The sequence below is a fragment of the Neoarius graeffei genome, chromosome 3 (genome assembly GCF_027579695.1).
Source record: "Neoarius graeffei isolate fNeoGra1 chromosome 3, fNeoGra1.pri, whole genome shotgun sequence".
NCBI lineage: Eukaryota > Metazoa > Chordata > Actinopteri > Siluriformes > Ariidae > Neoarius > Neoarius graeffei.
This window is the reverse complement of record NC_083571.1, coordinates 22,659,511-22,673,148: the sequence shown is the minus strand read 5'-3', so window position 1 is coordinate 22,673,148 and position 13,638 is coordinate 22,659,511. Positions and strand designations below refer to the sequence as shown.

At 42.6% G+C, this 13,638-nt stretch overlaps 2 protein-coding genes across 5 annotated transcripts in view; one reads left to right on the top strand and one right to left on the bottom strand.

Annotated features, from left to right (window-relative positions):
- The window catches only part of ube2kb (ubiquitin-conjugating enzyme E2Kb (UBC1 homolog, yeast)), a 39,608-nt gene extending 36,002 nt beyond the window's left edge, over positions 1–3,606 (top strand). For both annotated transcript variants that reach the window (XM_060916505.1, XM_060916506.1), the window contains one exon: positions 2,540–3,606. In XM_060916505.1, coding sequence (XP_060772488.1) covers positions 2,540–2,614 — 75 coding nt within the window. In that variant the 3' untranslated portion in view covers positions 2,615–3,606. The remainder of the gene's footprint in view (positions 1–2,539) is intronic.
- Positions 3,607–5,791: 2,185 nt separating this feature from the next.
- Positions 5,792–13,638, bottom strand: part of pds5a (PDS5 cohesin associated factor A) — a 162,708-nt gene continuing 154,861 nt past the window's right edge. For all 3 annotated transcript variants that reach the window (XM_060916509.1, XM_060916511.1, XM_060916510.1), the window contains exons 32-33: positions 6,688–7,031; positions 5,792–6,180 (exon numbers count right to left, since the gene is read on the bottom strand). In XM_060916509.1, coding sequence (XP_060772492.1) covers positions 6,177–6,180; positions 6,688–7,031 — 348 coding nt within the window. In that variant the 3' untranslated portion in view covers positions 5,792–6,176. The remainder of the gene's footprint in view (positions 6,181–6,687; positions 7,032–13,638) is intronic.

Below are 13,638 nucleotides of genomic sequence, written 5' to 3'. Positions count from 1 at the left end.
ACTGGTGACTCTAAATTGACCGTAGGTGTGAATGGTTGTCTGTGTCTATGTGTCAGCCCTGTGATGACCTGGCGACTTGTCCAGGGTGTACCCCGCCTTTCACCCGTAGTCAGCTGGGATAGGCTCCAGCTTGCCTGCGACCCTGTAGAACAGGATAAAGCGGCTAGAGATAATGAGATGAGATATCGCAGGATTAGGTTTCGTGGGATTTTGTGTCATGTTCATGTCGCACGCATTGCGTTTTTGTTGAACACAACTTCAAAATAAAAGCAATGCACATTCAGTCCATGCATGAGGTAAAATTAGAATATATATTTATTTTGTAATTTCTCATTAACCTTACGGGCCGGTCAGAATGAACCAAGGGGCCGGATGCGGCCCGTGGGCCGTAAAATGCCCAGGTCTGCTCTAGATGACGATAGCAACAAAACTGTTTCTTACATTATTAATCTGACAAATTTAGTAATAATATTAAATACCTCATTACTAGAACCAAATAAAATAAAGTATTGAAATAAAGAAAATTTATTTTCAAAATTGAAATAACAATAATTGTCAGAACAGTGACGATAGACATGACTGTGTCACTTTTGCGGGGAAATAACACATTGAAATGGCCTGTCGGCTGAAAGGGTCGCAAGTGACTCTGATTTATCTCAACTTACGATAGTTTTCCTCCAGAAAAATTTAAATATGAATGCACAAATATATTCTCAATGTTTCTATCGTCAGGATAGCTGACTGAAAATCTTACCTTGATTTATTTGATGAAATCTAGCTGTCAGAACTCCAAGTCTTGCCCGGAAGTAAATGTCTGCTGTCACAAAAATCATGCGCAGTAGAATTTCCTCTTTGCGTCAGTCAACGTGTGCGTGGCGAGGGCTTGAATTTTGCTATCGTCAGGTGCATTTGACTGACAGACTGACGATAGCATTTTTTAAAAAAATAACTGTGGGCTTCTCTCGTGAACGAAATAGTTTTTTCGCTGTTAATCTATTTCAACCCAAAAATGATCAAGCCTGCTTCCACACGATAACTACCGAAGATCCATAATGGCGGAGTCTATCGTCAGGTCATCTGACAGAAATTCACTGACGATAGCAACAGGGATAATGAAAGTGATTGATTTTTAAAATGGGAGTTATGTCTGTCAGATATGTCAAAGAAATAGAACTTTAAAACTCTTTTATTGATATACTCAGTGTATTTTTAAATGACGTGCTGATTTAGAAGACCAAATACCATATTTTCAATCTTGAAAATATTACCTCACGGAAAAAAGGACAAGAAAAATGTCTTATTTTGTGGGCAAGAGGTTAATGGATCCAGTTACGGTAGAATCTGCCACATGCATTTCTGATGTACAGACCATTATCCACTCTCAAATCCCCTTTTTAACTTTAATGGTGATGATACATGGGGCAACTTTTTGGGCAATGTTGCTGAGCAATGTTGCTGGGCAATTGCGTTTTGACACTTTTTTTTTTTCTATTGAGATTGGGCAACATTGTTTCTTTCTGAATGGTTTTGATAATCTCTGGCAACTTTTTGAGATAAGCCAATCAGAACGCGAGTATCAAGTCACGTGACCTCTGGTGAGGTTCGGATCAGAAATTTCAAACAAATATGGCGGCCGCTCAGTGTAGAGATGGAGAGGAGACTCATCTGTTTTTACGCCAGTAAGTTATTTTAATATTCTATCTGGAGGAATTTACCTCACCAAAGCTCTAAAAAACAACAGACAGCTTGATTAAATGGTCACAGCAAAAATTAAGACATCGATTTTTTTTTTAGCTAACTGTAAACTGCCGTTGCTAACTGTTGTTGCCCATTGTTAGTTGCCCTGAAAAGTTTCCCTGTGTCTCACCTAGTTGCCCGTTGCCAGCAACATTGCTCAGCAACATTGCCCAAAAAGTTGCCCCGTGTATCATCACTCTTACACTCTTTGCAGCATATCTTATAGAAATGGTTCTGGATATTGTAGACGCACTTGTCTGCACTTACACTTTGCTTTTGTTTGTGGAAGCTGATTAAATCTAATGCTGATTATTTACTAGTATATTTATAGACAAGATTGTGGTGGCCGTGTTGTTTCGAAACCATCCCAAATCGGCATAAATTAGACACCATGCCTCAGTTGAGTGCACGTTAGTTTCCATTTTTGACAACTACGTGTAGTAATAATGTTATGGACACTTAAAAGGGGTGGTCCAGCCCACTAGATCTATAAAAAGTGACTAAATCAGTGGAACAGCAGGTTATATCGGTCAAATGGCAATTTCTTTTTAGAAGGGTTGGTCACTCGGCATCCACTTTAACAGGAACCTGTACATTTATGCAATTATCCAATCAGCCATGTGGCAACAGTACAATCGCACAGAAACGGGTCATGAGCTTCAGTTAATGTTCACATCAGAACGGAGTGGGGACAAAGAGTGATGTGTGAAATTGTATTAAAATCAAACGAAATGCACTACAGTTTGTTTCAACAATGGCTGATCAACTACTTGATTTTTAATTTTTTTTTTTTCCTTTCCAGAACGCAGTAATAGTAGCTTTGTCTTCGAAGTCATGGGACGTGGAGACGGCGACAGAACTTTTGCTTAGCAACTGAGACTTCATCCATCATCTTTAGGCCACGATTTCACAATCCACTTTTTTTCATCCAAGCATGTATTGAGATCAGCTCAATGTAAAAGAAAAAGATTGGATAAAAGCAGGCCGGGTTTTAAAAACCTGCTCCAGAATAGAATGTGTGTGTCTTGGGGGGAAATCACAGTCACGGAAGTGTTATCCTACTGCAAAAGCAAATCATTCAATTTACTCACTAGAGCTTGGGCCAAATTAAATGATGAAGCAATAAACCGCCTCATCATGAACCGATTTTGACCGTGCTGCTGTTTTAAACAGCCTTTTTAAACGCCGTACAGTGGCCGCCTCCACCTGCTTGTGGTCCGTTTCCAAAAAGAACCAAACGCGGGGAAGCCTGTACGACTGCCACTTTAGACGCTTCCGAAGAAGGGCAGCTGCTTACACATGGGTGAAACAACGAAGGTGTGTAAATGGGTGTATTAAAGGGTTGTGAACATTCAGGATAAAGAAGAGCGGAAGACATCGTGGAAAAACGTGCGTTTTCTGGATTTGCTAGGGAGGAAAAATCAGATTAGGACCTTTCAGGATGAAACAACCTTCACTGTTTTCCTAAAATTAATGCTGTGTCCAAAATCACTCACTCGTTCACTACTCCCTCCTCACTATCTAGGGAATTTTTTTTTTTTTAATAGATAAAAAAAAAACTATACAGTGAGCTCGTTAGTAAAATAAAAAAAAAAAAACGCTTTCGGACACTACTCCGCCGCGCCCTTATTTATGTCATCAGTCGCACAATTAAAACGTGCCAGATCAGTCGGCTGGTGGGGTTTCAAAAATAATAAATCCATAATATACTGAGGGCGGCACGGTGGTGTAGTGGTTAGCACTGTCGCCTCACAGCAAGAAGGTCCGGGTTTGAGCCCCGGGGCCGGCGAGGGCCTTTCTGTGCGGAGTTTGCATGTTCTCCCCGTGTCCGCGTGGGTTTCCTCCGGGTGCTCCGGTTTCCCCCACAGTCCAAAGACATGCAGGTTAGGTTAACTGGTGACTCTAAATTGACCGTAGGTGTGAATGTGAGTGTGAATGGTTGTCTGTGTCTATGTGTCAGCCCTGTGATGACCTGGCGACTTGTCCAGGGTGTACCCCGCCTTTCGCCCGTAGTCAGCTGGGATAGGCTCCAGCTTGCCTGCGACCCTGTAGAAGGATAAAGCGGCTAGAGATAATGAGATGAGATGATATACTGAGCGCATTTCCCACATTAATCAGTCCAAAGTACTTTGTGTCTGCTGCATCTTTCAGCTCTTTTAAATCAAGGCTGAATACTTTCTTCTTTGCCTTTTGTGTCTTTCTATTTTAGCTTTTTTTTTTTTCTATTCTCTATTTAATTGTCCTTGAATGTCCATTTATAACGTGTTTCTTCCTCCAAGCACGACCGCAATGCATGATGGGATATTGCATATTGCTTGGTTAGTGACCATCAGTCGTACACTACTTTTCCCTGATGCATTGTGGGATACTAGGAGTCCACGATATAGCGAGTGATTTTGGACACAGCATAAAAAAAATTGGCCAGATGATATGGTGTGATGTTACCGCTTAATACAAAACATTTGATTTCTGGCGGTTGCTTAAACCGAGTCCTGGAACTGGGGGAATAAAAGGACGGGGTGTGATGGGTTTTTAATTTGTTTAGCCGTATCATTAACTTTCTCTCTTAAAATGTTCTTTACCTTTTGATGAATCTAAACCGTTACTGTACCTTTTCTGATTTTACCTTTTTGTTTACAGCTCTAAGTAGTCCTCGAGGCATAGACACGCATTTCCTTTTGCACCAACGTCTAAATTTCTAGCGTCGGCATCTAAGGGACTTGTTCTGAAGCCAAAATTGCCCAGTTTCAGGAAATATTCTTTACAGATAATTTTTGTGTTGGTTGTATCAAGTACTTCCAAGTATCTAATGTTATCCGATAAACTGTTCCAGGGAATAAACAGCGCTCAGATTTGATTTTTGAATTTGAAACATCAGCAGTCTGTGGGTTTACAAGTATATATATTTTTTTTAAAACAATTTTTCAAAAAGGTATAATTTTTGTTGCCTTTTAGACTTTAGCAACATACTGAATGTGCTGGAGTGGAATGTCTAATCATCTATACATCCGTAAATTCGCAGGATCCACACCTTCCCATGGTGAAAACAAACCAACCAGCTGAACCCCACACCCCCAGGCCTTTCCCTTCCCTTCCCTTCCCTTGTACATAATGCCAAATTCCTTTCTTTAGGTATTGGTCATCCTCTCAGTGCACCATTGATGGCTGGGTTTCTGTTTTGTATGAAAAACAAACAAACAAAAAAAGTAAATGTCTTCCTGTAGTAATGACCATGTTCAATATTGCACGAAGAAACCGCTCAAGAGGGGAAATCTGTTCTCTAGTACGAAGTGGGTGGGTGGGGAGTCAAAATTTTAAGCAATCTGTACAAGCATGGTTATTTATTGTGAAACTATCATTTCTTTGAATAAAAAATGCTTGAAAAACGAAAGGTGTGTTTTTTGTAATTTTGTTTTTAACGGACAAAGAACTTAAGTAAAACTAATGGAAAAGAACACCCATCTTAAAAGAATGAAAAGCAGTTTAAAAAAAGAACACAAACCATGAACAATTTCAAATCATTGCTATTTTTTTTTAAAATTCAGTACAATAGCTGCTGCATCTGAACATTTCAGTTCATTCTCAGTTCAAAATTGTCTATAAAAACTCTACAGCATCCTTCACGCCTCGAAACGGAGAGAAAGGCGTACGAGAAGCCCAATTCTTGCATTTTTATGCTTTGTACAAAAGATTTAAAAAAAAAAAAAAAAAAAGGCAAATTTTTCTCTGCCAAGTTTGATTAAATCAAGGTATTTAACTACAAGTTCTGAACTTGTGTAAAATGCAGTTGAAGAACCGTTGACTTGCCTACTGCTCTGAACCTAAACCACATACACAAATATAGAAATGCCTCATCTGCAACGAGAGAGAGAGGGAGAGAAAGAAGGATTTCATCGATTCAACTTCATATACAGATCAGGGATTTCAAAAGGCGAAGGGACATCTGCTGATCTCAGACCAGGTCTGTTTCTCTCCCCAGAGGAGATGTAGACCTAAAAATCGGTGTTGTTACAGAAACTAACAACAGGCCGGAGAGAATGCACAGGAAACAACAAATCTTTCCAGGCATTTAATAAGCAATGATATACTAGATTAAAACTGTCTTACTTCCAAATACTCATTTTTAAAAATTGGCTCCAGACAGTGTGAAAAAAGAAATGAAACATCGTAAGAGGGAACAGTGTTGTGTCTGTGTATCGTAACGCTCAACAGAATAAAAAAAAACAAGAAAACAAACATCTCAATCCTCATTCGTCTTAAGTTGAGGGTCGCAGGTGGTGTGTGAATGTGTTGCCCTCACACACTTCTGTTTTCAAGTACGTGTGCGTGTGTGTGGAATCGTGTGTGCAGTTCACGTCAGAAGCAAAGAGCGTTTGTGTGTAAATAGGGCATCTACTGGGCACTGAGGCTATACAGCCGGACTTTTGTAGACCGTCGCTTTACCTAAGAGAGAGAGAGAGAGATACACACATGAGCATTTTCACATATCCAACATTTCATTCTCATGATGGAGGCAATGCTAATTAAAGCCTGTTGAGCAACACTGGGTTCGGGTTTAGACCTTGCAACCTGTCTGAAACTCACTGCCAGCTGCCCCTGTCCTGCTCCGTTGGTGGTTTCTCCTCGCCTGTGGCTCAGGTGGTCAGAGCTGGTCGGTTTACCCTGATCCTCAACTAACCGAGTGAGAGAAAGAAAGCAGTCTGGGCTCGATTCCAGATCTCTCTCCATTTCTCCTTCACTTCCGTACGCTAGCTGAGGCTGCGGTTTGTGGCTGAACGCGCTTTCGTCTGGCTTAGCTAGCCTTGCTGCTTTTGCGAAACGGTGCCTGCAGCCACACAGTTACAGTCATTTATTTTCAACGGCTGGCTGAGAAATGTCATGAGCAGTAAGATGAAACTTCAATCAACCCTGAAGCTGCACTGAAAACGCCTATGAAGCGAATGGCTTTACCTTTGCAGGTCGATCTGCCTCTGTTGTCCTGCCCGCTTGGAATCCGATTCTTTCTGTTTTGGTATCTTGACACTGATTGGTTCAGCTGAGGCTGTCGAGGTGGAATCCTGGGAGGGTGCTGCTCTCTTTCTGCCCCGACCAGCTCCACTCCCAGGTGTGGTTGTGACCTCTTTCTCTTTGTTGGCTGCCGCTGCCGGGTTTTTAGGGGGTCTGCCTCGGCGAGGTTTGTTAGGAGGAGGCTGTGATGCTGCAACGGGGTTTGAGGCCACGCTGTTCTCCGTTCCGTCAGTCGCTGGAGTGGTCCGCTTTCTCCCGCTCACCTGAGCCGGTGATGTTGCTTCCTCCTGAGAGAGAGAGAATATAAAATCAGAACACCAATACATCAGCCTGGAGGAAAAAAAAAAACCACTGATTAAGATGAGGGAAAGGTAGCATTTCATCAGAAGCACATTCTACATCAATTACCTTTACCGACTCGAACGCTTTATACAGCCGTATTACAGGGTGTCTGCAGGCACAACGGCTATAAAAATCTGCATTCCCAGGTATTTACAAGATGATGGAGCAGAAAAACGTTCACTCAACACGAACACCTTCCCCTGACAGCAAGTGCGGTACCATTTCTGATAGATGCACCGTTTGCATCCTCCATAAGGCAGGGAAAAGAAGAAAAGCTGTCTAACTGTTAACGGTGCCATCATGTCACACTTCCAAAAATATATCGGATCAAACTTGCATGCATTTGTTCTAGACAAAAAAAAAAAAATTAACGTAGTTCATTAAAAACCTAGACGGCCTTTGGATGTCATAAAATTGGTGAAATTTAGTTCCCTCTGAAATCTGGTCATTCTGTGATATCTAAAAATATCAGGCTGGGAAGTTATTTAATTTGAAGGGATTCCTGAGCATGAAATCGCTCGCTTCGCGCAGTCAAGCGGACAGAGGAAGTCCGTGTGTGCGTGCGCATGCGCAGGTTTACCTTTGAGCGTGCACTGACGGTTCCATCGTTCTGTTGCTAAACGAACAGCTGAGCGCCGATACTTATTAGTTTGGTCCTGCGTTTCCTTTCCTTCGTATACAACGTAACGTCTTTTCTTCTCGCTTTCTGTTACCGTAGTCGGTCTTTCACGTGCACACTCACGTCCGCCACGTGAAGCAGGAAAAAATTAGTGGAGAATTCAGGGCCATGTGGCTCTAAATTCATTAATCGTTCTATTTTTAAAAAAACGAATTCGGTAGCTTTCCCCCACTGAACAAAAATAACTGGGTGTCGGGGAAAATTCTTTTTAGGACCTACACTTAAACTCTGAAAGGCAGTACAGCTTTAAAGGAGCACAGCGTTGTCATCTGATTATCTCTAGCCACTTTATCCTGTTCTACAGGGTCGCAGGTGAGCTGGAACCTATCCCAGCTGACTACGGGCGAAAGGCGGGGTACACCCTGGACAAGTCGCCAGGTCATCACAGGGCTGACACATAGACACAGACAACCATTCACACTCACATTCACACCTACGGTCAATTTAGAGTCACCAGTTAACCTAACCTGCATGTCTTTGGACTGTGGGGGAAACCGGAGCACCCGGAGGAAACCCACGCGGACACGGGGAGAACATGCAAACTCCACACAGAAAGGCCCTCGCCGGCCACGGGGCTCGAACCCAGGACCTTCTTGCTGTGAGGCGACAGCGCTAACCACTACACCACCGTGCTGCCACGTATATGTGCAAGTGATTGCATTTATACAGTATAATTTAAGCCTAATAACAAACTAAGGAAAAAAAAAATTGTGATTAGAGTGATTCCACGCTTATGGGTACTGAAATGGGGACATGAACTTATTTTTAAAAATTCACCTAAAACCATTTCTTTTTTTACCATCAGGTCACAAAACATGTAATCTTTAATGAATGATATGTTAAAAGATAACTTTAATTTTCTGAGATGTGATAAAAACATATTTATATGCCAAAGTCAGAACGTAACAGAAGTGTTGTGGACATATATATTCTCAATTTTAACAATGTAGAATTACTTTTTGAAACATAGGAAGGTGATGTTTTAGCAAATATAATTAATAAACGTGTGTAGTAGAATAAACATACACATTCTTTCAATAAGATTAACATGGTATATAGCTAGATTGTAATTAATTTCTAACAGACGCGAGATGGACAATCGTAACAGAAGTAATGTAACAGACATCATTTTGGAACTCATAGGCTTGACTTTGGCATATAAATATGTTTTTATTACATCTCAGAAAATTAAAGTTATCTTTTAACATATCATTCATTAAAGATTACATGTTTTGTGACCCGATGGTAAAAAAAGAAATGGTTTTAGGTGAATTTTTAAAAATAAGTTCATGTCCCGGCGGCACGGTGGTGTAGTGGTTAGCGCTGTCGCCTCACAGCAAGAAGGTCCTGGGTTCGAGCCCCGGGGCCGGCGAGGGCCTTTCTGTGCGGAGTTTGCATGTTCTCCCCGTGTCCGCGTGGGTTTCCTCCGGGTGCTCCGGTTTCCCCCACAGTCCAAAGACATGCAGGTTAGGTTAACTGGTGACTCTAAATTGACCGTAGGTGTGAATGTGAGTGTGAATGGTTGTCTGTGTCTATGTGCCAGCCCTGTGATGACCTGGCGACTTGTCCAGGGTGTACCCCACCTTTCGCCCGTAGTCAGCTGGGATAGGCTCCAGCTTGCCTGCGACCCTGTAGAAGGATAAAGCGGCTAGAGATGATGAGATGAGATGAGTTCATGTCCCCATTTCAGTACCCATAAGCGTGGAATCACTCATTATTGTTCGCCGGAGTGAGCTCTCGGAGCCTGCCAGGACAGTTTGCCATCACGTTCATGAAGTACTCGTGTAAAATCCTGTCCTGGTACCAAAACAGTCCCTTCACATTCTGCTGATCTGCACAAATCATGGATGCTACTTTTTCTTTCCCCCCAGCGTTGAAGTATTTTTCAACTACAGCCAGATGTTTCACAGGTGTGGAAAACTTCAGCTAAACACTGCATACTGCTGAACTTGAAAGAGCCGGCACTGCTGCTGTTCCTGACAAACAGGACGAGGTGAAAAGTTATATTCTTTTCCCACAGACGGCAAAACGCACCTCTGTCAAAGGCAAGCGTTTTTTTTTTGTTTTTTTTTTAAACTTAACCATCATCTCAAATACACAATCCACTCAACCTCTGAAGCCCTGAAAATGCCCTGCTTTTTTCACGAATTTGAGTACATTTAATGTAGAAAAAGGAGTCGTTTCATATACAGCGCCCTCCACAATTATTGGCACCCCTGGTTAAGATGTGTTAAAAGCCTTAAAATAAATTCAATTTTTATTGCAGAAGCATAATCTCACACTGAAAATTGTAGAAAAATGTAATCCTTAACTCAAGTGAATTTAAAAAAAAAAATCCCTGACTAAGAAATAATTATTTTTCATAAAATCACCTGTTCCACAATTATTGGCACCCATAATTCCTAGAAAATAAATGTAACTGAAGCATTTCTGCTGTAGTTTCTGAAGTATCTAGGAACCTTTAATTAGTAATTCATCTCATCACATCCTGTTTCCCTGGGGTATAAATATGATGCGACACAGAGGCCTATTTCTCTTATCCACTCTTCAACATGGGAAGGACAAGAGAACACACCATTCAAGTAAGGCAGATGTGTGTCGACCTTCAGAAGTCAGGCAACGGCTACAACAAAATAGCCGCTCGCCTACACCGGCCCATATCTACAGTCAGAGGAATCATCAAGAAGTTTAAAACAACTGGAAGAGTGGCAAACAAGCCTGGACGAGGATGCAAGTTTATCTTGCCACCACGCACAGTGAGGAGGATGGTAAGAGAAGTAAAAAGTTCTCCAAAGCTCACTGTTGGAGAATTGCATCAAAGAGTAGCATCTCGAGGTCACAAAGTCTCCATAACAACCATCAGGCGCCATCTAAATGCCAACAAGCTGTTTGGGAGGCATGCACGGAAAAAGCCTTTTCTCACTTACAAGCATAAATGTCTGGAGCTCGCCAAGCGGTACTGGGAATTCAACTGGGACCGTGTGCTTTCATCAGATGAGACCAAGATAGAGCTTTTTGGCAACAAACATCACAAAAGATGAGTACCGTATTTTCTGGACTATAAGCCGCTACTTTTTTCCTAGGTTTTGAACCATGCGGCTTATACAAAGGTGCGGCTATTCTGTGGATTTTTCTTCCACCGCTAGGGGCGCTCTAACCGGAAGTAGAATCAAAAATAAGATCGGCGAAAAATCAATGCAAAGAAGAATTAGCAGATCTTTAGCAGATAGAACACGCACGACAAATTACTAACTGGTAATTATTTTCAAATCCTCGCCCCTTCATCATGGAAACCACACGAAGAAGTTCGTATGATGCAAGTTTTAAGTTGAAGGCCATCGAGTTTGCTATCCAGGAAGGAAACCGCGCTGCTGCACGCAAGCTTAGCGTCAATGAATCTATGGTGAGACGTTGGAGGCGGCAGCAGGAAGAGCTCATGCAATGCCAAAAGTCGAGAAAAGCTTTCAGAGGACATAAAAGCAGGTGGCCTGAACTTGAAAATGTCCTGGAGGACTGGGTGAACACACAGAGAGCAGGTGGCCGAGGTGTATCCACTATACAGATCCGACTGAAAGCCGAAACAATTGCCCGTGAAATGAATATTGAAGATTTCAAAGCTGGGCCGTCATGGTGTTTCAGATTTATGAGACGTAAAAACCTGTCCATTAGGGCACGGACCACTCTCTGTCAGCAACTCCCCCCTGACTTTCAGGAAAAAATTGAAAACTTCCACAAATTCGTTGAAACAAAGATACAAGAAAACTCCATCGGACCAGACGACATCATAAATATGGATGAAGTCCCTTTGACGTTTGATCTGCCACTGACCAAGACTGTTAACAAGACAGGTGCATCATCCGTGTTGTTGAAAACAACAGGCTATGAGAAGACGCACTTCACCTGCGTTCTGGCATGCACGGCATCCGGACAAAAACTTCCACCAATGGTGATTTTTAAGCGCATAACTATGCCGAAAGAACAACTCCCGAAAGGCATAGTGGTCAAAGTTAACACCAAAGGGTGGATGATGGAAGGCCTAATGAATGAATGGTTAACGGAGTGCTACGGTAAGCGCCCGGGAGGATTTTTTCACCAGAAAAAAGCACTTCTTGTTTTGGATAGCATGAGGGCTCACATCACAGATTCTGTGAAAGCAGCGATCAAGAAAACAAACTCCATTCCAGCTGTGATTCCTGGAGGTACAACAAAGTATTTGCAGCCACTTGACATCAGTGTGAATCGGGCATTTAAAGCTGCACTCCGGGTTGAGTGGGAGACTTGGATGACAAGTGGTGAGAAGTCTTTCACAAAAACTGGCCGCATGCGAAAAGCATCCTTTTCTGATGTCTGTCAGTGGATCCTAACAGCGTGGAGTGCTGTGAAAGAATCCACCATCACCAACGGGTTCCGAAAGGCTGGACTGCTACGCGAAGAGAGCGGCGCACCTTCAGAGCTAACTTCACCGGAGGATGACAGTGACACGGAGAGCGAGACTGATGGAGACAGATGTGACGAAGCGCTTCTGAGGCTGTTCAACTCCGACACTGAAGAAGACGACTTCATGGGTTTCAGCGAAGATGATTAAAGTGACTTGTGGTTTCAAACACAGGAGAAATGAAGGTAAATAAATACCGGTTATTTTCTCTTGGTTCTGTTCCGTTTTAATCAGCAAAGTTGCTGCCGTGTTAAAAGGCACTGTTCGGAAAGAATCTGTTCAGGTACATACATGTACATTTACAGTACAAAATCGTTCTGTACATGCAGTAAATATCTAATTTTTCAACATAGATATCTGTGGCTTATAGCCCGGTGCGGCTTGTACATCTTTTTTTTTTTAAATAGAGCGGATGCGGCTTATATACAGGTGCGCTCTATAGTCCAGAAAATACAGTATGCGGAAAAGCACCTCATGCCCACTGTGAAGTATGGGGGAGGATCGGTGGTGCTGTGGGCCTGTTTCTTTTCCAAAGGCCCCGGGAACCTTGTTAGGGTACAGGACATCATGAACTCTTTGAAATACCAGGACATTTTAAATCAAAATCTGGTGGCCTCTGCCCGAAAGCTGAAGATGGGTCGTCACTGGGTCTTTCAGCAAGATAATGACCCGAAACACGTGACCAAATCGACACAAAAATGGTTCACCAGACAGAAAATCAAGCTCCTCCCATGGCCATCTCAGTCCCCAGACCTCCACCCAATTGAAAACCTGTGGGGTGAGCTGAAGAGGAGAGTGCACAGGAGAGGACCCAGGACTCTGGATGATTTAGAGAGATTGTGCAAAGAGGAATGATCGAATATCCGTCTCTCTGTATTCTCCCATCTTGCAGGGCTAGAATTTTGGCGCGAATCGATTCGCGTGAGTATTCGCGTAAATTGTTCCCCAGGCGAATCTCAACGGATTCGTGCAAAATATTCAAGAAATATCGTAATTTTATCGTAAAATATCAAAGTAATCACTTCAACACAAAAATTCCACAAACGGTTTCGGTTTCGATAAACAAACGTTCTGCGCGTGCGCAAAGTGTGTTTCACTCGCTTGGTGTCGCTTGCATCTAGTCCGCCGAGTACTCGCCAGGTGGCTTTTGTTGTCAAGAATAACAAGATGGCGTACTCCAGCTCAAGTGATAGTCAGCCAAACACCTCGAAATCCGTTGAAAAAACGAAAAGAATATCGCGGCGCGGTTTACAGGCGTGGGGCGATGACCTACTAGACAATTACGACTTCGACTTTGAAGACGATTTCGCGGTCAAGGTGAGGTGTCAGACATGCAGCCTGCACTATGACATAATCAAAGCATGGTGGGCATTCTGTTTCACGGTCGATGATCGTCACGCATATAATGATATATAGCCTATACAGGAGTCTGACACAC